Source organism: Macrobrachium rosenbergii, chromosome 17 (assembly GCF_040412425.1).
Source record: "Macrobrachium rosenbergii isolate ZJJX-2024 chromosome 17, ASM4041242v1, whole genome shotgun sequence".
Classification (NCBI taxonomy): Eukaryota; Metazoa; Arthropoda; class Malacostraca; order Decapoda; family Palaemonidae; genus Macrobrachium; species Macrobrachium rosenbergii.
In genome coordinates, this window is record NC_089757.1 from 39679616 (window position 1) to 39707336 (window position 27721).

The window sequence follows — 27721 nt, forward strand, 5'->3', positions numbered from 1 at the left end:
CGTTGGCTAGTTTGTTGGCTTCTTTGGAGGCTGCACCAGCCATGGCTGATGTTCCTGCCTAGTTTGTTGGCTTCCTTTTGTTGGCTTCTTTGCACCAGCCATGGCTGATGTTCCTGCCTCATTGGAGGCTGCACCAGCTATACCTAGTTTGTTGGCTTCTTTGGAGGCTGCACCAGCCATGGCTGATGTTCCTGCCTCATTGGAGGCTGCACCAGCTATACCTAGTTTGTTGGCTTCTTTGGAGGCTGCACCAGCTTTGTTCCTGGTTGGCTGCACCAGCCATGGCTGTTGGCTTCCTGCAGCTATGGCCAACATTCCTGCCTTGGGAGGCTGCACCAGCTATACCTAGTTTGTTGGCTTCTTTGGAGGCTGCACCAGCCATGGCTGATGTTCCTGCCTCGTTGGAGGCTGCACCAGCTATACCTAGTTTGTTGGCTTCTTTGGAGGCTGCACCAGCCATGGCTGATGTTTGTTGGCTTCTTTGGAGGCTGCACCAGCTATGGCTGATGTTCCTGCCTTGTTTGTTGGCTTCTTTGGAGGCTGCACCTGGTTTGGCTGACATTCCTGCCTTGGAGGCTGCACCAGCTATACCTAGTTTGTTGGCTTCTTTGGAGGCTGCACCAGCCATGGCTGATGTTCAGCTATACCTAGTTTGTTGGCTTCTTTGGAGGCTGCACCAGCCATGGCTGATTTCCTGCCTTGTTGGAGGCTGCACCAGCTGTTTGTTGGCTTCTTTGGAGGCTGCACCAGCTAGGCTGATGTTCCTGCCTCGTTGGACACCAGCTATACCTAGTTTGTTGGCTTCTTTGGAAGCTGCAGCTATGGCCAACATTCCTGCCTTGTTGGAGGCTGCACCAGCTATACCTAGTTTGTTGGCTTCTTTGGAGGCTGCACCAGCCATGGCTGATGTTCCTGCCTCGTTGGAGGCTGCACCAGCTATACCTAGTTTGTTGGCTTCTTTGGAGCTGCACCAGCCATGGCTGATGTTCCTGCCTCGTTGGAGGCTGCACCAGCTATACCTAGTTTGTTGGCTTCTTTGGAGGCTGCACCAGCCATGGCTGATGTTCCTGCCTCGTTGGAGGCTGCACCAGCTATACCTAGTTTGTTGGCTTCTTTGGAGGCTGCACCAGCTATGGCTGACATTCCTGCCTTGTTGGAGGCTGCACCAGCTATACCTAGTTTGTTGGCTTCTTTGGAGGCTGCACCAGCCATGGCTGATGTTCCTGCCTCGTTGGAGGCTGCACCAGCTATACCTAGTTTGTTGGCTTCTTTGGAGGCTGCACCAGCTATGGCTGATGTTCCTGCCTTGTTGGAGGCTGCACCAGCTATACCTAGTTTGTTGGCTTCTTTGGAGGCTGCAGCTATGGCTGACATTCCTGCCTTGTTGGAGGCTGCACCAGCTATACCTAGTTTGTTGGCTTCTTTGGAGGCTGCACCAGCCATGGCTGATGTTCCTGCCTCGTTGGAGGCTGCACCAGCTATACCTAGTTTGTTGGCTTCTTTGGAGGCTGCACCAGCTCTGATGTTCCTGCCTCGTTGGAGGCTGCACCAGCTATGGGCTTCTTTGAGTTTCCTGCCTATAGAGGCTGCACCAGCCACATTTCCTGCCTTGTTGGAGGCTGCACCAGCTATACCTAGTTTGTTGGCTTCTTTGGAGGCTGCACCAGCTATGGCTGATGTTCCTGCCTCATTGGAGGCTGCACCAGCTATACCTAGTTTGTTGGCTTCTTTTCTTTGGAGGCTGCACCAGCCATGGCTGATGTTCCTGCCTCGTTGGAGGCTGCACCAGCTATACCTAGTTTGTTGGCTTCTTTGGAGGCTGCACCAGCCATGGCTGATGTTCCTGCCTCGTTGGAGGCTGCACCAGCTATACCTAGTTTGTTGGCTTCTTTGGAGCCATGGCTGTTCCTGCACCAGCTATACCTAGTTTGCCTTCTTTGGAGGCTGCACCATGGCTGATGTTCCTGCCTTGTTGGAGGCTGCACCAGCTATACCTGCTGCACCAGCTATAGCTATACCTAGTTTGTTGGCTTCTTTGGAAGCTGCAGCTATTTCCTGCCTTGTTGGAGGCTGCACCAGCTATACCTGGTTTGTTGGCTTCTTTGGAGGCTGCACCAGCCATGGCTGATGTTCCTGCCTCGTTGGAGGCTGCACCAGCTATACCTAGTTTGTTGGCTTCTTTGGAGGCTGCACCAGCCATGGCTGATGTTCCTGCCTCGTTGGAGGCTGCACCAGCTATACCTAGTTTGTTGGCTTCTTTGGCTGCACCAGCTATACCTGCCCAGCTTTGTTGTTGCTTCTTTGGACTGCAGCTTGGCTTCTTTGGAGGCTGCAGCTATGGCTGACATTCCTGCCTTGTTGGAGGCTGCACCAGCTATACCTAGTTTGTTGGCTTCTTTGGAGGCTGCACCAGCCATGGCTGATGTTCCTGCCTTGGGAGGCTGCACCAGCTATACCTAGTTTGTTGGCTTCTTTGGGAGGCTGCACCAGCCATGGCATGTTCCTGCTATGGCTGCACCATTCCTGTTTGTTGGCTTGTTGGGAGGCTGCAGCTATGGCCAACATTCCTGCCTTGTTGGACCACCAGCTTTGTTTGGGCTTCTTTGGAGGCTGCACCAGCCATGGCTGATGTTCCTGCCTCGTTGGAGGCTGCACCAGCTATACCTAGTTTGTTGGCTTCTTTGGAGGCTGCACCAGCTATGGCTGATGTTCCTGCCTCTGCACCAGGAGGCTGCACCAGCTATACCTAGTTTGTTGGCTTCTTTGGAGGCTGCACCAGCCATGGCTGACGTTCCTGCCTCATTGGAGGCTGCACCAGCTATACCTAGTTTGTTGGCTTCTTTGGAGGCTGCACCAGCTATGGCTGATGTTCCTGCCTTGTTGGAGGCTGCACCAGCTATACCTAGTTTGTTGGCTTCTTTGGAGGCTGCACCAGCCATGGCTGATGTTCCTGCCTCGTTGGAGGCTGCACCAGCTATACCTAGTTTGTTGGCTTCTTTGGAGGCTGCACCAGCCATGGCTGATGTTCCTGCCTCGTTGGAGGCTGCACCAGCTATACCTAGTTTGTTGGCTTCTTTGGAGGCTGCACCAGCCATGGCTGAGTTCTGCACTCATTGGTTGGAGGCTGCACCAGTTTTTTGTTGGCTTCTTTGGAGGCTGCTGCACCAGCTATGGCTGACATTCCTGCCTTGTTGGAGGCTGCACCAGCTATACCTAGTTTGTTGGCTTCTTTGGAAGCTGCAGCTATGGCCAACATTCCTGCCTTGTTGGAGGCTGCACCAGCTATACCTAGTTTGTTGGCTTCTTTGGAGGCTGCACCAGCTATGGCTGATGTTCCTGCCTCGTTGGAGGCTGCACCAGCTATACCTAGTTTGTTGGCTTCTTTGGAAGCTGCAGCTATGGCCAACATTCCTGCCTTGTTGGAGGCTGCACGAGCTATACCTAGTTTGTTGGCTTCTTTGGAGGCTGCACCAGCTATGGCTGATGTTCCTGCCTCGTTGGAGGCTGCACCAGCTATACCTAGTTTGTAGGCTTCTTTGGAGGCTGCACCAGCCATGGCTGATGTTCCTGCCTCGTTGGAGGCTGCACCAGCTATACCTAGTTTGTAGGCTTCTTTGGAGGCTGCACCAGCCATGGCTGATGTTCCTGCCTCGTTGGAGGCTGCACCAGCTATACCTAGTTTGTAGGCTTCTTTGGAGGCTGCACCAGCCATGGCTGATGTTCCTGCCTCATTGGAGGCTGCACCAGCTATACCTAGTTTGTTGGCTTCTTTGGAAGCTGCAGCTATGGCTAACATTCCTGCCTTGTTGGAGGCTGCACGAGCTATACCTAGTTTGTTGGCTTCTTTGGAGGCTGCACCAGTTATGGCTGGCAGTCCTGCCTCGATGGAGGCTGTATTATCAGTATTTGGTGCTTGTGCCTCCTTGGAGCCTGTACCAGTTGTAACTGGTGCTTCTGGTGCTCTGGAGGATACACCAGTTTTGTCTGACCCTCACACCCCTCCACAGGCGCTGCAAGCTTTGTCTGGTGTTCCTGAGATTGATAACCCTCTGAAAAGGAAGGTGGCCATAAATAATTGGTCTCATTCCAGAAAAAAAGCAGGAGCAAGGCAGTAAGCTGAAAGCACTTAGAAGAGACTCCAGTTTAATAGCCTTAAAAGCACAGTTGAATTCATCAGTTTTCTCCAGTGGGATTACAGGCAGTCCCCCGGTTATCGGCAAGGTTCCGTTTCTGAGGGTGTGATGATAACCGAAAATCGCCGCTAACCGAAAATCTGCAATTTTCAGCGCTTTTTTGGAGATTTTTGGGGGTTATCGGTGCCAAAAAGTGCCGATTTTCGGTTATCGGCGCCTCTGTTAGGTATGTATCGGCGCCAATACCCAATTATCGGCGCTGATAAGCGGAAATCTGTGATTTTCGACGCCAAAAATTGCCGATTTTCGTTGCTAGACAAGCCCCATAAAACCAGACCGCTGTTAACCGGGGACTGCCTGTATCAGGGATTAAGAGTGAAATGGGAGAACTAAGGCTGCTCATATCAGAAGTGTCTCCTGTATGTTTAGCCTTGCAGGGATATATGATCGATAATAATAAATGTCCCAGTCCACGAGAGTATACATCCAATCATTCCCGTTAAAATGTAAATATAGGAAGCCATGGGGGTGCAGCTTTATATATTTGTAATGACTCCCCACAAAATCCTTTTAGTGTCTAGCCTACACTGCAAGTGATAGATGTGCGTATCCATTTGCAAAGAAAATATACAGTGTGCTCTCTCTATCTAACACCTAGTGAAGTCTTCCCCATTGATAAATTTAAATCTCTTATTCAACAGTTAGCAGTCAAAGAGGAAGTTGCCAGTGTTCCATCATAGAGGGCGAAAATGTGGGAATCCTCAACACTGGGGAGTCTACATATTTTTACATTCAAACAGGCACATTATCAGCAATTGATTTATCTATGTAGAAGCTACTCAAAGTTACAAACAACAAATTATTACTCCATAAGTTATATCAGTAATGGGAAAAATGTAGAAATATGTAAGATCCCTGCCCATATAGAGAAAGGAAACAAAGCGGCTGATAAAGCAGCCAAAGAAGCAACCCATATACCAAGATCGAATATTAATATCCCTGTTAATGATTATATAACACATAAAATTAGGTATTACAAATAAATGGCAAAATGAATGGAACGAAGAACCTGAAAATAATAAATTGAAACAAATAAAACCTGATGTTAGAAAATGGAGTTCATCATACCAAAGAAACATGCACAAGTAATGCTGACAGTCTCCAAATAGGCCATACTTGTTTGACACATGGATGCTGAATGAGCAGCTCACATGACCCTGCTCCTGAATGCTCAGAATGCAGTGTGATAATAACAACTAAACATATGTTAACCCTTAAACGCCGAGCCTCTATTTACAAAAGTGTCTGCCGTATGCCGGCGGGGTTTGGGAGTTAGCGCCGAAGTGGAAAGAAAGTTTTTTTTTTAAAAATCACAGCACGCTTAGTTTTTAAGATAAAGTTCATTTTTGGCTCCTTTTTTTGTCATTGCCTGAAGTTTAGTATGCAACCATCAGAAATGAAAAAAAATATCATTATCAAATATAAATATTGGAATATATGACAGCGCAAAAAAAAATTTCTTATATAATTATATAAAAATTGCACTGTGAGCAAAACGGTTAAAGCTAATGAGCTTTTTTTTTTTGTTTCATTGTACACTAAATTGCAATGATTTTGGTATATAACAAATTGTAAAACGATCAAAGCAACACTGAAAATATTATCACAACATGATGCATGAGTTCGTAATGAGCGGACATAAAAATAATTTTTTTTTCAAAAATTCACCATAAATCGAAATATTGTGCTAGAGACTCCCGTTTGTTGCAAAATGAAGGTAAATGATTGAATATTACTAGAGTGTAAGAGTTTTAGCTTACAATTGCATTTTTCGACCATTTCGGTCGAGTCCAAGTTGATTGAAGGTTGAAATTTTGCCACTTATCGTGATTTATATGAAAATATTTCAAAACTGATAGAAGCTACAACCATGGGTTGTGTTTTGTTGTATTTTACATGAAATTGCACACATTTTCATATATACAACCTTATGTAACAGCTAATATAAAACGGTGCAAAAATTACGACAAAATAACGAAAGAATTTCTGAAATTTTCAGCCGAGTTACCGCGCGGACGTAAGGAAAAAGTTTTTTTCAAAAATTCACCATAAATCAAAATATTGTGCTAGAGACTTAAAATTTGTTGCAAAATGAAGGTAAATGGTTGAGTATTACTGGAATGTTAGAGTTTTAGCTCACAATTACATTTTTCTACCATTTCGGTCGAGTCAGAGTTGACCGAAGGTTGAAATTTTTTGTAGTAGAAGTACGGTACGTCCGCTCGTCACCCGACAGACAATTTTAGTTGACTTACGATACATCCAGTCGGCGTTTAAGGGTTAATGATAGTTTCAATTTTAACAATTATTGAACCTGTGCCAAGTAGTCACAGATAAAAGAAAAGACAGAGGCTAAGTACCTAGGAAATAGATTTTTTAAAAGAAGATTATTATGTTTAATTCAGCAATTAAAGGCAATGGTGCAATGTGCAGTAATTTTACTAAAATTATTATTTTTAGATACAACTGTACTAATTGACTTCTGCAAATGGATACTGTCATTATAACAGCCTAACTGAGGACAACAGTTCACACACATTTTACGAGGCTTACCCAACAGGCCTTGCCATGTCACACCTAAACTTGGGGTCACTTTGTTCAGATGTTGGCATGCCAAACTAGCCCTCTGCAAAAAAAATATCTTTTTAGAATTTTGCATCAGGAATTATAAACTTGTACAGTAAAAACTTTTTTCTTGAGTGTGCTGGGGGTGCATCCTCTATTCTTGTGTCTTTTATGCCGTTAAATGTGGTAAGTGTTATTTGGGCAAAATTGAAAATGTGTGCTACTTGAATTGACAGTTTTCTAACACTACATTCTTTAATGTTCTTGCAGTAAGTATCCTATATAAATCCTTTCTTACTTTCAAGTTTTCAGAAGCCAGACTATGTGAAGGAGCAAATGTGCATATAGAGCAGAATAGAAAGCAACACGACTTAGTGCTTCAGCAGTGTCAAAACCCACCACCACTACAGCTGTGCCAAGCAACAGTGAGCTTAGAGTCTATCATTACGTAAGTTGGCATTTTTGCTCCCAAGAGAACAACTGATTTTAATGAATTTCCAGAGGGTACATAATTTTGACGGATAAGTGAGAAGGATTTTTTCTGTTACCTTATTGCCATTTTCATTATTACCATTATTATTACTGTACATGTATTAACATCCTTATTAGTAACAAGAGTCATCACTGACTTGAATGTATGTAATGAGATAAATTTTCCCTTACATTTGACATGTCTGGAGTTATTACAAACTTAAATGGACTCAAGTGACTTAGAATTGACGATGTTGCATAGATATATTTGATTTGAAGGTTGTCATGAATGTTTTTTTTCAAGTTCATCTGCTGCACATAAAGATAAATAGACATTTGTTGCTACACAAATACAAATTTTCGGTCTTTACATAGGATTTAGCTTGCAGACGCAAGCTGGAATGGCTGCTTAACTTTCAGACAAGGTTGTTAATTACTGACAGTAGAGGTGAAGCTCCACCCACTCATCATCAGTCTGCACTCCACTTTGCTTTTGGCCACCATCGTATGAAGATATATATATATGTATATATATATATATATATATATATATATATATATATATATATATATATATATATATATATATATATATATATATATATATATATATATATATATATATATATATATATATATATATATATATATATATATATATATATATATATATATATATATATATATATATATATATATATATATATATATATATATATATATATATATATATATATATATATATATATAATAATAATAATAATAATAATAATCTTAAAAATCACAGTAGATGCACGTGACTTCAGTGTATGTTTAATCCCACAGGAAAAAGACAGGCAGGAGTTCAGTACCAGGCGCTTTCACGTTTATTGACGCATCATTGGGGCACGAATGAGACACAAATATAAAGAAGGTTACAAAGTAAACAAACAAAAAAAAGCAAGATTACCAGATGGTCAGTTGTCAAAGGGTAATAAACAGAAAGGTGATCCAGGATAATCCGGGATTGAGCTGTCACAAACTGAACCTAAGACCAAACAAAAAGAAATACTAAAGTTTAGGCTTACTAAATCCAAAAACATGTATAACCTTGAATACCAGATGGTTAATTGCCAGGGGTTAAAAAGAAAAGGTTAATCCACGGCAAATCCAGGATCACGTGGTCACAAGCTAATCCAAATATATACTTAACCATAAGGCAAACGGAATCTTATCCATTCAAATTGCAGAAACGTATAAAAATTAATACTAATTTTGCTTATATTTATCAACAACTTTTTTAATTATTAAAGCATCAAGTTTAAATAAACCAAGACTTAAATTTTTCATTATTTGACTTAATAAAACAAGATTCGATGATATTCCTTTTAACCTTGTCATTGCACGGGACTAAAGGTCTTGCTTTACTCCAGTTAATAGGATGATCTAAATCTCTCATATGTACGAATAATGCATTCGATATTTGGCCAGTTCTCACAGAATATTGGTGTTGTTTGATTCGTTGTGAAAGTGGTTTTCCAGTTTGTCCATAACATATTTTATCACATTTTTTACAAGGAATTTTATAGGTTCAGTTTGTGACAGCTCGATCCCGGATTATCCTGGATTAACTTTCTGTTTATTACCCTTTGACAACTGACCTTCTGGTATTCTTGTTTTTTTTGTTTACTTTGTAACCTTCTTCATATTTATGTCTCATTCGTTCCCCAACGAGGCACTGTCTGAGGAAGGACAGACTGTGTATTTGGTTTTTCTCATTTTTGAGGTTAATCCTCACTTGATTATCATCTGTCACACCCTGATGCGTGTAATAAACAATCTAACCCAACTTTTGTTTCAAGTGTTGTGGAAGCCGAGGACCTTAGAGGGTTATGTGCATATTTAGACCTCCCAAGGGAGCCAAGTGTCTTTTGAACTTTATAATTACTCTTAGGCTTGAGGGGCTTTGTGGTATCTGCTCTGACTGTGCCTGGGATGACTTACCTGGGGTCAGCTACCCTATAATGTTTGGACCTGAAAAATATTAGATTGATAGCTCAAGGGCAGAACTATTCTGCAGGGCTGAGCCATGGATTCCAGGGGTGGTCTGGTTCTGGGGATAGGACTCATGATGTTCTGTCCAGTTTGCTCGTATTATGATTAGGGTTGGGATGATTGTATTCTTGTAATACTCTCAGTCCCAACAAGCAGGTTTGGCTTACACTTGGGCCATCCTAATTGTGTTGTGTCATCCCCTGTGGGGTAGCGTAGGGAGCAGACATTTGGGAGTCAACTGTCACTTGTGCCATTGGTGGAAGAATAAACTCCATGAAACGCTGATGATATCTTTTAATTTTTCAGGTTTACATAATTTTTAGTTTTCTGCAAAAGAAAACTATTAAGTTGGCTAATTATTTGTCTGTCCGTCCACTCTTTTTCTGTCCACCCTCAGATCTTAAAAACTACCGAGGCTAGAGGGCTGCAAATTGATATGTTGATCATCCACTCTCCAACCATCAAACTTGCCAAATTGCAGCCCTCTAGCCACAGTAGTTTTTATTTTATTCAATGTTATAGTTAGCCATGATCATGCATCTGGCACTGCTATAGGTGCTAACAACACAGGCCACCACTGGCTCATGGCTGAGAATTTCATAGAGCATTATACGCTGTACAGAAAACTCAATTGCACTGAAGAAATTTTGGTGCATTTTTTACTTGTTTTTTATAATATTCAGTCTTTATGAGTAGTAGCATTAAAGAATCGAGTACCCCTGGACCCTCTGATGATACTGTTTTGGCACAGGTGACGACCTCTGCACCTTCCTCTGACAACCTGTTTTTGGAAAAGGCTAGGAAACCTTCCAGTGTAATTACACTGGAACCCCATGCTCCAGTACATAGCAAAGGAAAATTGACAAGAAATATATGTGAAATAGGACCATGTATATTCGAAACTTCTTATGATATGTATTTGACCATTAATCTGGAAGATTCTAATGGTGATATTTTTAATGTACACAGAAATATTGTGAAGTGTTGTGGCCGAGAGCCTAAGATATCATCTGGAGTTTGAGGAAAACTAACAGTAGAGTTGGCCTTAGCAAATGAAAGTGAAAAATTAAAAACATCATCACATTTTGGAGGAGTTAAGGGGCGTGCTGACTGCCAAATTTCCAGGAATTATCAAACTTTATTACCAGTTTTCAACTGTTTTATGTCTAAATAAACTTATCCTGAAGCGATAAAGCGAAAAATTTTTTTGGATTGGTTTATTGACAGTTTTGTTTATCACTTGTATGGCACAGTGATTGACAAATCGTAAAGTGAGTTAGAGACTCTTTTGGACTGTTTTACTGTAATGTAAATAAACATATCTTGAAGTTTTATTATAAAAAAAAAAATGTTTATATTGATTCATGGACAATTTTGTTCATCACTTGTATGGCACTGTGAACGACAAATTGTAAAAAATGTAAAAATGTCTGTGTGACTAATTCCAGATAGGTTTAAGTGAGTTATAGACTCTTTTGGACTTTTTATATTTAAATAAACATGTCTTGAAGCATTATTACTAAAAAAAATGTTTAGATTGGTTCATGGACAATTTTGTTCATTGCTTGTATGGTCGTGTTAACAACAAATTGTAAAAACATTTAAAAAATTGTCAAGAGACTGTATGAAAATACTTGTGTCACCGACTAAAATGTCCCATTCTCTCTAGTGTCAGCATTAGAGAAAACATGTTATAATAATATAGGGATAACTTGCTCAAGTAGTCTTGATTGTCTCAAGATTCTTGAAAGTCCCAAAATTTTGTTTTGTTTCATTTTCTGGAAGCTTACTTTTTTCAAAACTAACTGCTTAGATCTCCAAGAAGACTAAAACCAATTCAATGAAACTTTTACGGCATGTAGCATACAGTAACTATATTTCTTTATTTTGACGTTAGGAAAATCATTTTTGAGAGATAATTTTTTGGCATATTTTTTCTAAAATGATGACTTGATTTTTTTCAGCTGCAGAAAAAATTAACTTAGAGGTTGAATTTCTAAATTTCCCCACGAGGGTATTTTCAGTATTAGTTGTAGAACAAGCGGTAAAAATTTGAAGCACTGCCTCATTGGTTTTAATTTGGGAGTGATAAATGATAGATTTACCAGTGCCCATTTTCCAGTAGTGGTGAATGTAGCTTCAAATCCTCTTATCTTCAAGACTACCAAAATGGAACATTGGTAAAGCTGATTGGGCAGCATTCCAGGAACACAGCTCAATAGATGACTCAGCTGATGATGACTTTCCCTGGGTAGATGATGCTCTTGACTTTTTGAATACAATTATATTTTTGGTTGGTCTTCCGTCAATACCCAGGATTCAGTCATATTTATCCACCAACCAGTTCCCTGGTGGACTCATAAATGCCGTGAAACTCATAGAACTACGAGATCAGCTTTCACCAGATATCACTGATGAAAAGATAAGTAGTACCGTATTGAATTTCGAAAAGCAGGAGCTCATTTCCACGTGGAAATTAAAATGGCATGAAAGGAATCTTGGACAATTTTTTCAAATATTCACCAAAATCAAAAATGCCCTTGACTTTAGTTTGGAATAGTTAGAAAAATAGCAGGCAAATTTACTCCTTTCAACCTCCAGTTGTGAAGATCAGTGGTTGTGAAGTAGCATATCCCCACTTAGTGGCAAATGAGTTTGCTAAACATTTTGCTGATGTTGCAAAGAAAAATGATGATAGACCCCATTCAGCTCAAAGAGGGATAATGGAACAGGTTGAAATTTATTATAATACATCAAGGGATGAACAATTCAATGTACAGTAACCATTACTATGAGAGAATTTGAATCAGCCTGAAGTAAATATAGTGAATCAGCTCCTGGACTGGATGATATAACAGATTCAGTGATAAAGCGTACCCCTGAAAATAATAGATTTTTCATATTAAGCCTCATTAACCCTTAAACGCCGAGCCTCTGTGTACAAAAGTGTCTCCCTTGTGCCGGCAGGGTTTGGGAGTTAGCGCCAAAGTGGAAAAAAAGTTTTTTTCAAAAAATCACAGCACGCTTAGTTTTTAAGATTAAGAGTTCATTTTTGGCTCCTTTTTTTGTCATTGCCTGAAGTTTAGTATGCAACCATCAGAAATGAAAAAAATATCATTATCATATATAAATATTGAAGTATATGACAGCAAAAAAAAAATTTTTCATATATAATTTTATACAAATCGCGCTGTGAGCAAAACAGTTAAAGCTATCGGATTATTTTTTTTTTGTATTTTACACTAAATTGCGATGATTTTGTTAAAAAATGAAGCTAATTGATTGAATATTACTAGACTTAAGTGTTTTAGCTTACAATTGCAGTTTTCGACCATTTTGGTCGAGTTAAAGTTGACCGAAGGTCGAATTTTTTCTATTTATCGTAATTTATATGAAAATATTTCAAAACTGGTAAAAGCTACAACCATGAGTTATTTTCTGTTGTATTCTACATGAAATTGCACACATTTTCATATATAAAAGTTTATGTAACGACTAATATAAACGGTGCAAACATTACGACAACGTGACGAAAGAATTTCTGAGATGTTCGGCCGAGTTACCGCGCGGACGTAAGGAAAATGTTTTTTTCAAAAATTCACCATAAATAGAAATATTGTGCTAGAGACTTCCAATTTATTGCAAAATAAAGGTAAATGATTGAATATTACTAGAATGTAAGAGTTTTGGCTTACAATTGCATTTTTCGACCATTTCGATCGAGTTAAAGTTGACCGAAGGTTGAAATTTTGGCAGTTATCGTGATTTATGTGAAAATATTTCAAAAGTGATAAAAGCTACAACCATGAGCTATTTTCTGTTGTATTCTACATGAAATTGCGCACATTTTCATATATAAAAGTTTATGTAACGACTAATGTAAAATGATGCAAACATTACGACAACGTGACGAAAGAATTTCTGAGATGTTCGGCCGAGTTACCGCGCGCAGACGTAAGAAAAAAGTTTTCTTTTCAGAAATTCACCATAAATAGAAATATTGTGCTAGAGACTTCCAGTTTGTTGCAAAATGAAGGTACATGATTGAATATTACTAGAATGTAAGAGTTTTAGCTTATAATTGCGTTTTTTTACCATTTTGGTAGAGTTAAAGTTGACCGAAGGTTGAAATTTTGGCAGTTATTGTGATTTATATGAAAATATTTCAAAACTGATAAAAGCTACAACCATGAGTTATTTTCTGTTGTATTCTACATGAAATTGCGCACATTTCCATATGTAAAACTTTATGTAACGACTAATATAAAACGGTGCAAACATTACGACAACATGACGAAAGAATTTCTGGCGCAGACGTAAGGAAAAAGTTTTTTTCAAAAATTCATCATAAATCGAAATATTGTGCTAGAGACTTCCAATTTGTTGCAAAATGAAGGTAAATTATTGAATATTACTAGAATGTAAAAGTTTTAGCCTACAATTGCATTTTTTTTACCATTTTGGTCTAGTCAAAGTTGACCGAAGGTTGAAATTTTGGCAGTTATCGAGATTTATATGAAAATATTTCCAAACTGATAAAAGCTACAACCATGGGTTGTATTTTGTTGTATTTTACATGAAATTGCGCACATTTTCATATATAAAACTTTACGTAACGGCTGATATAAAACAGTGCAAAAATTACGACAAAATGACGAAAGAATTTCTGAAATTTTCAGCCGAGTTACCGCACGGGCGTAAGGAAAAAGTTTTTTTCAAAAATTCACCATAAATCGAAATATTGTGCTAGAGACTTCCAATTTGTTGCAAAATGAAGGTAAATGATTGAATATTACTAGAATGTAAAAGTTTTAGCTTACAATTGCGTTTTTCGACCATTTCGGTCGAGTCAAAGTTGACCGAAGGTTGAAATTTTTTGTAGTCGACGTACGGTATGTCGACTTGGCACCCAACAGACAATTTTAGTCGACGTATGATACGTCCAGTAGGCGTTTAAGGGTTAACAGAATTTTCCAAGAACATATCTTCCCTAAGGGATGGGAGATGCTAAAATTACTGACATTTGTGAAACCAGGGAAAGACCCATTCAGGACAGAAAATTATCATCCCATTGCACTGCCATTGTGCCTGTGCAAGGTCATGGAAAAACTGGTGAACACACGTTTGATGTGGTACTTGGAGCGTGGTAAATATCTGTCAACTGCACAGTGTGTTTTTTGAAGTATGCAATAAAAAAATAAGTTATTTAAGGTCCAGGTTGGAGCAACAATATCAAATGTACTCAACCAAGAAGAAGGCTTGCCACAAGGAAGTGTTCTAAGCGTAACCTTGTTCACCCTGGCAATTAATGGGGTATCCAAAATAATTCCCCCAGATGTAACATAGTATACCCTTTTTGTTGATGACCTTTTGTTATCTTTGGGAGCAACAAGGATGACAGTGGCTGAATGCTGCCTCCAGCTGTGCATTGATAGTATAGTCAAGTGGGCTGGGATGAGTGGTTTTAGATTTTCTGCTAGTAAAACGGTAACCATGCATTTTTGCCATATAAGAGGGTTCCCTCCTGATCCAGATCTGTTCATACATGGATACATGGGCAGAGAATCCCATGCGTTGATGAAACAAGATTTCTTGGGATAATTTTTGATAGCAAGCTGACTTGGACTCCACATTTGAAGTATATCAAGACAAAATGCTTGAAATCAGTGAATGTGCTGAAAGTTTTGTACCACACTTCGTAGGGTGCAGACCGAACTCAGATGCTGAGACTACACAAATCTTTAGTCTTTTCAAAATTAACATATGGGTGTGAAGTGTAAACCTCAGCAAGCCTAATAGCCTTAAAATGCTTAATTCAATCCATCATGGAGGAATAACGTTAGCTACAAGAGCATTTAAGTCATCTCCCACTGAGAGCATGTTTGTAGATACTGGTGAGATGCCTGTGGATCTACATTACTAACATCTGCTAGTTCGGAGCTGGTACAAATTTCAGAGGCTCCCTAAGTCATTAATCAGAATTTGTATTAGAAATTAAAGGCATTGGCAGTTTTATGAAGATCACCCCATGCAACCTCAACCATTTGCTTTCAGAGTAAAATGTATTATCAGGCAATTAAACATGCCAAGGATGGAGATTTTAATGGCTAGGTATTTGGTTAGCCCACCTCGGAACTTCCAGAGGTAAAATTTTGTAGATATTTTCATTTTACCAAGGCAGAAATGTCCAATGAGGCAGTGCGGTCAATATTTTTAGATCATTCCTTGCAATATGATAACTTCATGGCAGTTTTCATGGAGGGCTCAAAGTCAGATGCTGGCATCGGCTGTGGAGTGGCCTTCCCTGATATAGAAAGCTGGAGATTATCATCTGTTGCATCTATTTTTAAGGCCTTAAAGGAAATTTTAACTCGGAATGGAAATAATTTTACTATGTATTGTGATTCGAGAAGTGTTCGTAGTTCATTGGAATCTTTTAACTCTTTAACCCCCTGATTTGAGAGATATTGGAATGGCTGCTTTTAGTGAAAGGAAGAGGTAAAGAAATAAATTTTTGCTGGGTGCCTTGTTATGTTGGGGTGGTTGGGAACAAGCAAGCTGATCAACTTGCTAAGTCAGCAGTCAGCTTCCCAGAACCCAAATGATGTTTACTACCATATTGGAATGTACTGTACCATATATGCCGGCGTATAAGGTGACTCAGCGTATAAGATGACCCCTTATTTTTCATGTAAAAATGTAGGTTTAGAGGTATATTCGCCGTATAAGACGACACCCAATTTATTAAATTAGATAATGCTATCAGCTGATGTAAGTTAGTTGGTATATAGATAAAATCAATGATTATTGGAATTATTGTACCAGAGATGTGTAAAACCAGTATCTTCAAGATTTTAAAATGTTTGGCAAAGCCCACCATTATGAAAAAATACTTCTGTATTCCCTAAGGAAAAATATAAACACCATGACAAATGCTCAACACCTGTGACGTCACTATCAGCAGACTAATATCCGTTGGAAGTAGATCTGCATGAATGTGTTCCTTTACAATTGGAAAGAACCCTAATATTAAGGATATCGATATCACAAAACCCTTTATTTTGATTATAAAATACTACCAAGGAAATATTGGCCTTTAGTAAACAACAATGGGAACTACGTACACAGCTGTTTTGTAAACAAGAAAGTTAGACTACCCTGGTTTACCCTTTTGGTAAGTTCAAATTATCTATCAATGTTAAAAGGGCACTGTATAATAAGTATCAACAAGAAAACTGTCTAATATTATTGCCTTATAATAATGGTACTCTGGATAAAGCTAGCAACAAGTGAGAGCTCGCTCATCCTAACATAATCACCTATGGTAATTGCTGTAATTAGAGTTGTTTTGTCTTCATTATTGATAGTTGTGTCACTAGTAATTCACTTGAATTATAGTACATACGGTTTTTACCGTTATTATAGTTGTTTTGTTTACAGTATCGATAGTTGTGATGATAGTTAGCTGTTGACACGAATATTGACACTTAAGGGGTTAGCCTATCATTAAAAATCTCGGCAGGATTTAAGGTTTGCTTTTTTATACTCAACGTATAAGACGACCCCCCATTTTTGGGGGGATTTTTTAAGGTTAAAAGGTCGCCTTATACGCCAGTATATACGCTATATCCTGTAGTAGGTCAGAAAATGAAAAAGTTTTGGCAGTCCCTTTGGGAAAGTATTTTAACAAATCAAAAAATGCACAGCATTATGTCGTCAGTGTCTCCTTGGTCATATCCTTATATGCCAAGGAGACAAAAAACAATGTTGTGCAGGCTTAGGATTGGACATACAAAACCCACTCATGGATTCTTGATGTCAGGTGAAAATACTCCATTGTGTGATGACTGCATTGTGCCCTTGACTGTGAGACATTTGTTGGTTGAATATCCCAGTCTTGGGAATCTAAAACCTAGGTTCCTCTCTTGGGGACGTGACAGAAATGAACATTTCATCTTTGCATCAGTTTTTGGGAGGACTGTAATTTAGAGCAGCTACATATCTTTGTTAGGGATGCAGGCCTCCTCAACAAAATTTAGATCATGTACAGTATGATATAGAGTATGTACTGTATATTATATATGTTTTACAAATATGATTATATATATATATATATATATATATATATATATATATATATATATATATATATACATACAGGCAGTCCCTGGTTAACAGCGGGCTCACTTAACAGCGATCCGGTTTTATGGCGCTTGTCTAGCGATGAAAAGCGGCAATTTTCGGTGCTGAAAATCGCTGATTTCCGCTTATCGGCGTCGATAATTGGGTATTGGTGCCGATACATACCTAACAGAGGCCCCGATAACCGAAAATCAGCGCTTTTCGGCGCTGATAACCCCCGAAAATCGCCGAAAAAGTGCCAAAAATTGCCGATTTTCGGTTAGCGGTGATTTTCGGTTATCATCACACCCTCAGAAATGGAACCCCACCAATAACCGGGGACTGCCTGTACAATATTTCTTATATGAGACTCCTTTTAAACTTATTTATTAATTTATTTTTTTAATTTCCTATTTAATTTTATTACAATAACGTAGATGCTGTGACGCCAGTTTTAATAGCCACAAATCAGTCAATCAATCACCTACCCGGTCTACCAGTACTGGCCCCAGCAGCCTGCCTACCAGGTCTACCGGTACCAGGCCTTCTCTCTCGCTAGCAGTACTGTGGTATCAATACCTCTACTTCCGTTGCCGAGTGCATGGGTGCAACTGCAACCTGGGGTTCTTTGGACCCCCGGTGTACCGGTACCGGCCTCGCTAGGCCACCCACCCGGGCTGTCGGTACCATCCTCATTCTCTCTGTGGTACTGTAGCTCCCATTGCTGACCGCATGGGTGTAAGTGAAAAACCCTGGTGTACAGGAACCATCAGGCAGGCCACCGGTACCAACCCTGGTAGCCCATCTACCAGGGGCATCAGAGGTCCCTGGTCTACCAATCCGGTGCCAGCTGCCAGCTCAAACCAGTGAGGAAAAGTGAGCTGAGAGCATGCAGGTGCTTCCTCAACCCCTTCCTTGCTCTTCAAGAGAGCAGACCAGGGATCCAGGGACAGTGACCCAGCAACTTGCTCAGTTGCTTGGGCAAGGCAAGAGAAGGCCCCCTGCTCAGTCTTCTTCCCTTGTAGAAGCCTTTGCCTCTCAAATAGATTGAAGCATGCCCATGGACAGCCCCTGCTCATGTTCCCATGAGCCCGACCTCCTTCCCTAACCTGGGCGGACATCGTCATTGTGGGTTGACGACCACCCACGGCCTTGTTTTCCCACTTGGACTTCAGTCTTCAGCAGGTGGTGCAAGTGTGTTCACAATATCTCACTTGTTCTCCTCCTCAGAATTTTTTCCAGGAGACAGGAGCCTGACAGGTTCGGGGCTATGGACCACGGAGGCCTATATTCCTAGCCTGGTCCTTGGACTGGACAGGATGTACGCCAAATGATTAAGAGATAGCCTGGGGCTCTGGTGAGTGTTTCTCTCCTGTGGAGTTACAGAGGCCTATTGTGGAAATCATTAGAATGATACGTCTTTTTAATGATCCCAAGGAAGAGACATCATCTCTTCTTGCTCCGTGCTCCCCAGGCAATAGAATGTTCCCAGGTCCAGCCGTTCATGCAAGGCACTTCCTCTGCCTCTAGCCCATCAAAAGAAATATCATGTTCTCTCAGAGAGATCATTGCTGTCTTTTAAGTTCACCTGAACCTGACTGGTATGTTTCGCAGTCTGTCCCAAGAACGTCTCCGTACGGATGGAATCTCCCTATTGCAAGCAGAGGCAGTGGCACTGGAAATGACTGCCAGAGTTGTATTCCAGCTAGTCTTGTAGATCAATCTTTGGGTCTATCATTGGCCAAGATAGTTTTTTCCTTAGGCCTATGTACACCCGAGGAGAATGCAGCTCTCAAGAGACTGTTACTCTTGGAGGTAGTGATATTTCTACCTCCTCCACTAGACAGCAACTTGTAGGGGGGTGAGACACTTTGCTAATTCAGACTTCTAGGTCTGTTAGCCCTAAGTCGACTTTGGCACTTGGGGACGAACTGGTTCTGGGATCCTCCCTGGCACTTGGGGACGGACTGGTTCTGGGATCCTCCCTGGCACTTGGGGACGGACTGGTTCTGGGATCCTCCCTGGCACTTGGGGACGGACTGGTTCTGGGATCCTCCCTGGCACTTGGGGACGGGCTGGTTCTAGGATCCTCCCTCCTCTCTTTGCTAGAGGGATGGGGAGGCCATGGTGGATAGGTTTTGGCTTGTTCACCAGGCAGTGGCTAAGACCTTCAGGTCTTTGCATGGCAATGCAGTTTGACCCTCAGTTCAGGCTGGCACTTCCCCCTTAGGTCAGGGAAAGTCCCAGACTCCTTCTGTCTCTGTAGGAGACGGAGGATGTTGGGGGTGCGGCAGTTCTTCCTGATTGCTGTCAATGGGGATGGGTGCCTGTCAGGCCATTGGGCAAGCTTGGCAGCGACATGGAGCGGAAGTATGGGTAGCGAGTGCCCATCAGATATGGTTCTGCTACTACCAGCCCCGTTCTGAATGTTCTTTCCCGGCTCACAGAAGGACATTGCCCTGTGGGAAGAGGTGAATGCAATGCTCCCAGAAGGCACTGTAGGAGTCTTCTATCCCTCTTCCCACTGAACTGGTTCAGTCACTAGAACTGATCTTAGATGGAACAGTCCGTTCTGTTCTGGATTCCATCAGAGAGGGCGACTTCTTGCTTTTTGGGGATTTGAGGGATGTGTATATTCAAAACCCACCCATCAGTCCTCCACAAGCATCACCTCTTTACTGGCAGGGGAGGGGGGGGTTGTGTGTTCTAGTTCAAGGCACTTGTTTTGAACTCTCTACCACTCCCCCAAAGGGTTCACTCAAGTGTTCATTTTTATCTCTTCTTGAGCTCGGTTGTATAGGTATGTCTATAGAGGTACCAGTGAGATTGGCTGGTCCTGGCGAGCTCGTTGCTGCAGTCATTAGGACAGAGATTAACTTCTTGAGTGTTTGTCAGATATCAGAGGGTAAAGTATCTGAACAGGCTGATAGACATGGCAGCAGCAAGGCCCTCCCTTTGAATTCTCATATGAGCAGGTTCAGAGAGGCAACGCAGGAGTTCTTGTCTCGGTAGGGACAACCTGCTCAGCAGTGACACGACGTTCTGGTTCACTGCCTCCAGTGTAGATTTGGGCCCTCAGGGGCAGCTCCACCTCTACACTCTTTAGTAGAGGATGAAGGTGGATGGGTCCTCAATGAGAGACCCACCTTTCACTCATCTCCCTCTGTCAGAGGAAGTGAGAGAGCTAGCTTGGTAGCTAAACAACAGAACCTCTCTTTAGGGGTGCCATTGGGTACTCCCTCTCCCTAGGTGCTCTTGTTTTTCGGATGCATCTACTAGGGATAGAGCACACACCTGTAAGAATGTTCGTTATAGGTGTGTGGGACCAGAACGACAGACATTTCCATATGAGTGTCCTGAAACTCAGGTCAGCTTTTTTAACGGGAGCTTTGGGACCAAGTAGTGGAGCACTCCAGGCTGTTGACGAGTGACAACACTACGATAGTATCATATGTCAACAAGCAGGGGCGGGGGACTGGTGTCCTACCAGCTGCACAGGTTGACGGTGCATGTACACGAGTGGGCAGTAGTGCACTTGGTGGAGCTGTCAGCCAGGTACATTCCAGGGCCTCTTAATGGGATGGACAAGCTCAGTTGCCAGAGCCTGTTTATAGGGACAGAATCCATACACCAAGACATTGCGGAGAGACTCTCCTAGTTATGGTGAGTCCCAGCCATTATCTCTCTGTAACCGGTACTACAGAAGTTACTGGGAAAACAGCTCATTTGTGCTGGGCCATGGGTTGTGATGGAGGACGTTTTTCCATCACCCAGGGAACATTTTAGAGGCTTATGCCTTCCTCTCCATTTTTGTCTGATTTGTCAGGTGATCACCCCGAATTTCAATTTGACTCTGGTGGATCCCAGTGGCCACACACCGAATGGTTCCCAGACCTGCTGGCTCTGTTTTATGAGAGAGATTCCCCCATGGCATAGCCTCTACACCAGCTGCATGTGAGAGGTATTACCAGGCATTGGAGAGGTGATGGCACTTCATGCCTGGAGACTATCCAGCAATTAGGGTTGCTTCTCGGTACATAACAAGGAAATGTCTGGACACTTGTGGAATATTCAGCAGCTGCGTACCAGGGGAAATAACACTCTTCTGTAGTTGGTGTAGTTGATGCGGTATCTCTCCAATCAGAGCTTCTATTCAGAATATAGCAGACTTTCTCACCCTTCTTTGCCATAAGCTTCTTTTTGTCTCGGCCATTAATTGCGATAGAGCTGCCCTTGGCCAAGTCCTACCGTTGAAGGAAATATATCTCTCACCCCTGTGAGGGCTCTTTATACTTCTGAGAAGTTCGAACAGTCTTGCCCATCCAGGGAACTCAGTCCCCTGAGTGGGTGTGATTCTCATCTTAAGGAACCTAGCTCATACACCGTACAAGCTGTTGAGAGGGTCGTCAGACAGAGTTCTGACTCTTTAGACTGTTTTTCTTTGCTTATTCTACCTTTGGCAAAGAGATTAGGCGAACTTTATGGCATTTGATGCTAAGCACTCGATGGAAAGGGGATCCGTTACACTCGAGTTGGTCCCAGAACTCATGACTGAGACTCAGAATTCATAGGTCCCTGATGCTGGATTTGAGTCCTTTTCAGTCCCCTCCTGAAGGACTTTGTAGGTATGATGGGAACGAGATGCTACTTTGTCCAGTTAGAGTGCTGCAGTACTACCTTAAGAGAACTCGGCATCTCAGGCCTGAGTGTTGGCGCCTCTTCATTAGTACTGACTTGGCCAAGGGAGAGGTGTCCAAGAGAAAATCCACTTTCGAGCTTCGTGAGACAGCAGTGGGCTTGCTCTTCGTCTGACAAGTTAGACAAGAGTTCGGTCCAGGCGAGAGATCACAAAGTTAGGGGCATCTCCCTGTCCCTTGCATTCAGGAAGAACCTGTTGGTTCAACAGGTAATTGGGTAGGAATGTGGTCTCACCATACCTTATTTACCTCATATTATCTTTAGGACTTGCCCATAAGCCTTTGGACATGCTTTTCCTTGGAACTTGTAGGCCCTGCCCAACAGGTTGTGTGGTTCATCTGGTTCCCTTAGGGGACACGTGCATCTCATCTAAGGTGTTCGGTAAGTGGGAGAGAAGGGGTGTGAGTGACTGGTCTCCAACCTTCTTTCTTTTACCGGTCTCTCTCTTTAGACAAAGAGACAGGTAGTGAGGCGTCACATGCTGGACAGATGGGTTTGCGGGTGACTTCATCAAGGGCACCCTGTCCTTCATATTGTGTAGATGGTTGGGATGCATGTCCCCCTTTTCTCTAGACAAGGGAAGATAGACAATAATACAACCCATTGGTCTTATTAGCAAGTTTTATTTCCTCTGACACCTTTGGGTCTTTCTGAGCCTTTCAAAGTAATGATGCAATTCATTACTTTAAGCCCAGAAGTCTAGCAGTTGCAACATTCCATATGTCCAAGAAGCAAGAGGTGTGGGATTCCCTCCTCAGCTCTTCCAGATCAGGAAGGTATTCCAGGTTGGGTAGAACCGGAGATTTATGCAGACTCCGCCCTCCAATGTGTAAGTCTCCTACTTAAAGACCAAAGGTATGTATTTGTGTAGGAAAAAATAGCAGATTTTTAAAGTAATTTGTATTTTTTCTAACACACAAACCTGAAGGTCTTGACATTTATGGCCTACCTAACCAAAGGTATGTATTTGTGTAGGAAGAAATAGCAGATTTTTAAAGTAATTTGTATTTTTTCTAACACACAAACCTGAAGGTCTTGACATTTATGGCCCACCTAAGCCACTCCTCATTCTGATACCTGGGCTGAAAGGCAAAGTGGAGTGCAGGCCAATGAGTGGGCAGGGCTTCCCCCTGCTGTTGGTAGTTAACGACCTTGTCTGGAAGTTAAATGGCCGTTCCAGCTTGCATCCGCAAGCTAAATCCTATTTAAAGACCTTCAGGTTTGTATGTTAGGAAAAATACAAGTTACTTTACAAATGTGTTATTTTTAATCTCTTGTTGCTAATATTTTATCAAGTATATTTGGAAAGAAAGTTAGCATTTTTTCTAGTAAGTTGTGTACCTTACTTTATGGTCCTAGAAAGACTTATCTGGATGTACTTTTTTTTATAATTATTTATACCATATTTTATTAACAGTGGAATTCTGTAGAATTAATAACGGGTTTGACATGGAAAGTATTTTTTTTTATTTATAAATTTATTTTCAAAAGACCTTTTTTGTGGGAATTTATCTTTGATAGCCTTGATTGTGATGATCTGGATGTGCTATTTTGTTTAAAATAAAATAGTGGATTAATACACATTTAAACAATTCCTAGGGATCTTGTGAATGAATATCGAAAATTGGACAGAAATAAAAACAAGCAGAGATGGATGTTAGTGCTAATAAGTGGCCGTAAACTTTTTTACCACATTGTTCAACTGACATCAGATGAAACCAATTTCTACCCACCTGCTAAACAGCTTATTACTTCTTGTGCAGAAGTTTTGGGCCAGGTAATAATTTTGAATTAATAATCATTCCTTGCTATGTGTAACATATTCATGAAATATACCTTTTTGTTGTATTTGGTATTACCATGTTGTGTGAAATGTTAGTCATACAGAAATCTTGCTATTCATTTTTCCTCAGGAGATAATGCTAATGTTTCCATAATTTTCACAGGAGTTTATTTGTGGTCATGCAGATTGCCAAGAAAGTCTTGTTGCCCAAGTATTAGAATGGGATGGACATTTTGGGGGACTTTTAGCCCCTCATTTTACACCTGCAGTAACTCCAGTTCATACATACCTCACTCTGTACTCGTCTCTCAGTCCTCATGCTCTTATATCACCTGATCATACTTTCATGCTTTTGTCCAAGGTAATAAATGTGTCTTTCTGTATAAGATTTATGCTAATTAGACCAAAACAATAAGCAGGACTTTCCTAATCATTTTGTGACTAATATTGTATCAGCTTGAAATGATCATGAACATCGGTTCTAAACTCTTAAATCATTCAGAAAATTCCTTCTCAGTATTCCCAGTATTGCAACTCTTTAGCGGTAATCCCACATTCTGTGTGTGCTAAATCAGCTGCTCTTGTTATTTCAGTTTGACATAGAGAGATGGCTGGTTGATATAAGACCAAGTTGTAGTGATCAAACTCAGCTTGTGAATACAATTGGAGCTGCTTTGTCATCCCTCCTTCCACAAGCGGCATCTAGTTTGATGGTGGTGTTAGAGGTAATTGTCCCTGGGGCCATATTGTGTTGCAGTATCTTTTCTGTAATTTTCCTTATTATTATTATTATTATTATTATTATTATTATTATTATTATTATTATTATTATTATTATTATTATTTGGAAAGAGTCTTTTTTTAGGGCAGTGTTATTGACAACAATTGTAGTTTCAATGGCATTCATCAAATACAGTCTTTTCTGTTTATCTCATTATATTATATTCTTCTCATCAGTAGGTAGATGGTATAATCAGTTTCTAAAGAACATGGAAAGATAATCTGCTTTTCATTGTTTATTTTTACTCTTATGATTTGCATCTCACACCTTTTGTATTTCTTTCATTCACATGAATTGGATACAAAATAGATAGGTGTTTATTTTAAGGGAGCTGGTTTTAATTAGTAAAAGTCCAGGTGGGTCGAATTGACATGACCTTTTATATTAGGAGTATTTATCAGCACAAGCTGGAATGGCTGCTAAACTTGTAACAAGGTAGTTAACTGTTGGTTAACCCTTAGTGGACGGATTGAGCTTGAGTGTGAAGTAAAACAGGTTTGTGGAGGTGGACGGATTGCGCTCCAGTGTGAAGCAGAATTACGCACCAGTGTTATGGTAATAATGATTCGAAACAAAGGTGCCAATACTTCTGCATGCTATAAATTCACTAATGGCAACTTTTATACAGACGTGAGAGCTAGGCCAGTATCAGTAATGCTTGTGACTTCAAGAGGGAAGGTACTGCCATCTCTCTCTCACATGAGTCTTTTTGTAAATCTGCTTGTAAGTATGCGAAGGGGTTGCTGTTGTTTTTTGTTTTTGTCTTTTATGATAGTATGTCGGTTCTAAATGTAATTTTACAAAGAAAATTGCAAAGAAATATTAGAAAAAGCATGTAAAAGTAAAAAAAAAAGTTACTGAATCTTCCTTCTCGTAAACTCACGTGAATATTTTACAACAAATATGCAAAAAATTTGTTATTGCTTTTATTTCTTATCTGTTTTGGTATTGCATGAGCAGTAATAATTATTTTACAAAATCCAAAAAACTTATTTATTAGAAAAACATAAGTTGGTAAAATTTACGATTGTCTTGCAAATGAGGCCCCACAAGGGATTGTAAATAGTCATTTTCAACTTCTCGTGGAAGCTAGGGAAAATTTTTTAGCATTTTTTTATTTATAGTGTGAATGTACGTGTCATTCTCTTTCCATTGATGTGATTTTTTTTTTATTTTGCCGACCTCAAAGTTTCCCCGGTCTGGGTTGCTGCACATTGATAAATTATGCCGTCCCTGAAGGGTTAAAGGGGGATGGGTGAGTGGGCCATTGAGGAGTGAGGACATGCTTGCCAATCTCTCCCTATGTGACCATTGGACTTGATGAACATCTTCCACCCTTGTTTTCTTTGCAGTTGCATTGGATTCTTTTTGTGCTGTGTATCTGTTAATAGTATATTGTCTCTTGGGTCTTGTTTTCTTTCATTATGTGGAAGAAACATGACCGATGCCAGTGTGGGGTACTTGAGTTGCCAAGTTGTTGCTTCTTGTCCTTATCGGTAGCCCTACATTAGCGTTGCCTTTTTTGTAGCGATAAAGATTGTACTGTTTTTCATCTTTCATGTGCAACCTAGCACAAGAAGATTGGTAGTTTGGTAACAGTAGGAGGTAGGACAGGGGGCATTCGCTGGCTTCTGACACTGTTGTACCCTTCCAGTCCTTTTTTCGCTCGCCAAAATTGTATTGAAACCTTTTCATCTTGTCAGGAATGAGGATTATGTGGCACTTGATAGTTGTCGTACAAGTATCTATAAGCCTACTCATAATATTCAATGTTAGTCCATCTGTGGCTTCACTCTTTGATGACTAGGTTAGTAATAAGAAGGCCAGGCCACCTTACACAGCTGCTGTTTTTATGACTTTCTCAGTCTACTGTAAGGAAAGGGATTCTCCATTTGCAGTAACTCTTCCAGTAGCTGACCCTCCAACAGATATTCCAGCATCTTCCATTCCAGACCAGTCCTTGAGTGTGGAAGATGAGCACTGTTCCAGCCAGGGAAAAGGGAAAAAAAGTTCTTCCTCTTCACTTTCTCTTTTCTGATCATTATCATCTTCAAGCTTCACTTCATTCTCGTCTTCAGACTATCTTCTCTGCTCAGGAGGAAGAAGCCAGGGAAGTCTAAGGCCTCGTGTAGGAAGTCCAGGACTTTTCTTGCATGCCCTTTGTCACTGCAAGTAAGCGGAGGCACCAGATCACTGGCCATTATCATTGTACCTCTGGCATGGTTGTTGCTCTGTGCCTGCTCACTTGGATGAGAGGATGGCTCCCTCCCCGTTCCCTAGTTCATCCTTGGGCTCACACTGGGATGGATCCTTGCAGCTGTGGTGCCATTTCACCGCCTGGTGATCGTTATACCTCAGGAAGGGCTGTTGCCATCTCACATACCTTCTGGACTTGAGGAATGCCCTCTCACCATCCCACTATGCACCCTAAGGTTCATGTTTCTACTCCTGTATGTATCTGCCCCCACCCCCCGTCTCCCTGGACCAGGTCTGCAGGCTTGGTGTTGGTTACAGCTCTGTTGAGTTGCAATAGGCAGGCATGGGCAAGGTGTTCTCTCTCCTTGCTTAGCACAGCCAAGCAACTGGACAGGTTCTTCCTTACATCACCTTGTACACATTCTTGTTCTTCTCCTCTTGTCTATTTACTTAGTTGTAACCAAGTATAGGGGTGGGAAAGTGGCAGTTTCAGGGTGTGAACTCTGTTCAGATGGCAACCACTATATCTCATCTGCTTTCTGTGATGAGAGGCACTTCTATTTTGGGACAGGATTGGGAACAGGTGAGGTGGGAGAAGACTGGTGTGGCCCTCTTTGCTATGGAACCTAAAAAAGTCTATATTCATCAGGTATTTTCCGAAAGAAATATGGCCAAAATGGCAGAATAATCACTTTGATTTCTTGATGTAAAACTCAATAATAATGAGTTTTCAATGCACCCAGAGCATTAAAAGAGAGTTTAGATTTTTGACCTTTTCGAACTCCTTTGCACCAAGAAGAACGGAACCCCCGTCAGAAACCGGGACCGCCTGTATTTTGAACCACTTCACTATCTCTTATGAGTGTAGGGAGAGTTTAG

General features: G+C 41.1%; 1 protein-coding gene across 2 annotated transcripts in view; it reads left to right on the top strand.

The window, feature by feature from the left end:
* Epg5 (ectopic P-granules autophagy protein 5) overlaps positions 1–27721 on the top strand; it is a 474230-nt gene that overhangs the window by 222376 nt on the left and 224133 nt on the right. For both annotated transcript variants that reach the window (XM_067119916.1, XM_067119917.1), the window contains 4 exons: positions 7064–7206; positions 23682–23859; positions 24029–24226; positions 24459–24590. In XM_067119916.1, coding sequence (XP_066976017.1) covers positions 7064–7206; positions 23682–23859; positions 24029–24226; positions 24459–24590 — 651 coding nt within the window. The remainder of the gene's footprint in view (positions 1–7063; positions 7207–23681; positions 23860–24028; positions 24227–24458; positions 24591–27721) is intronic.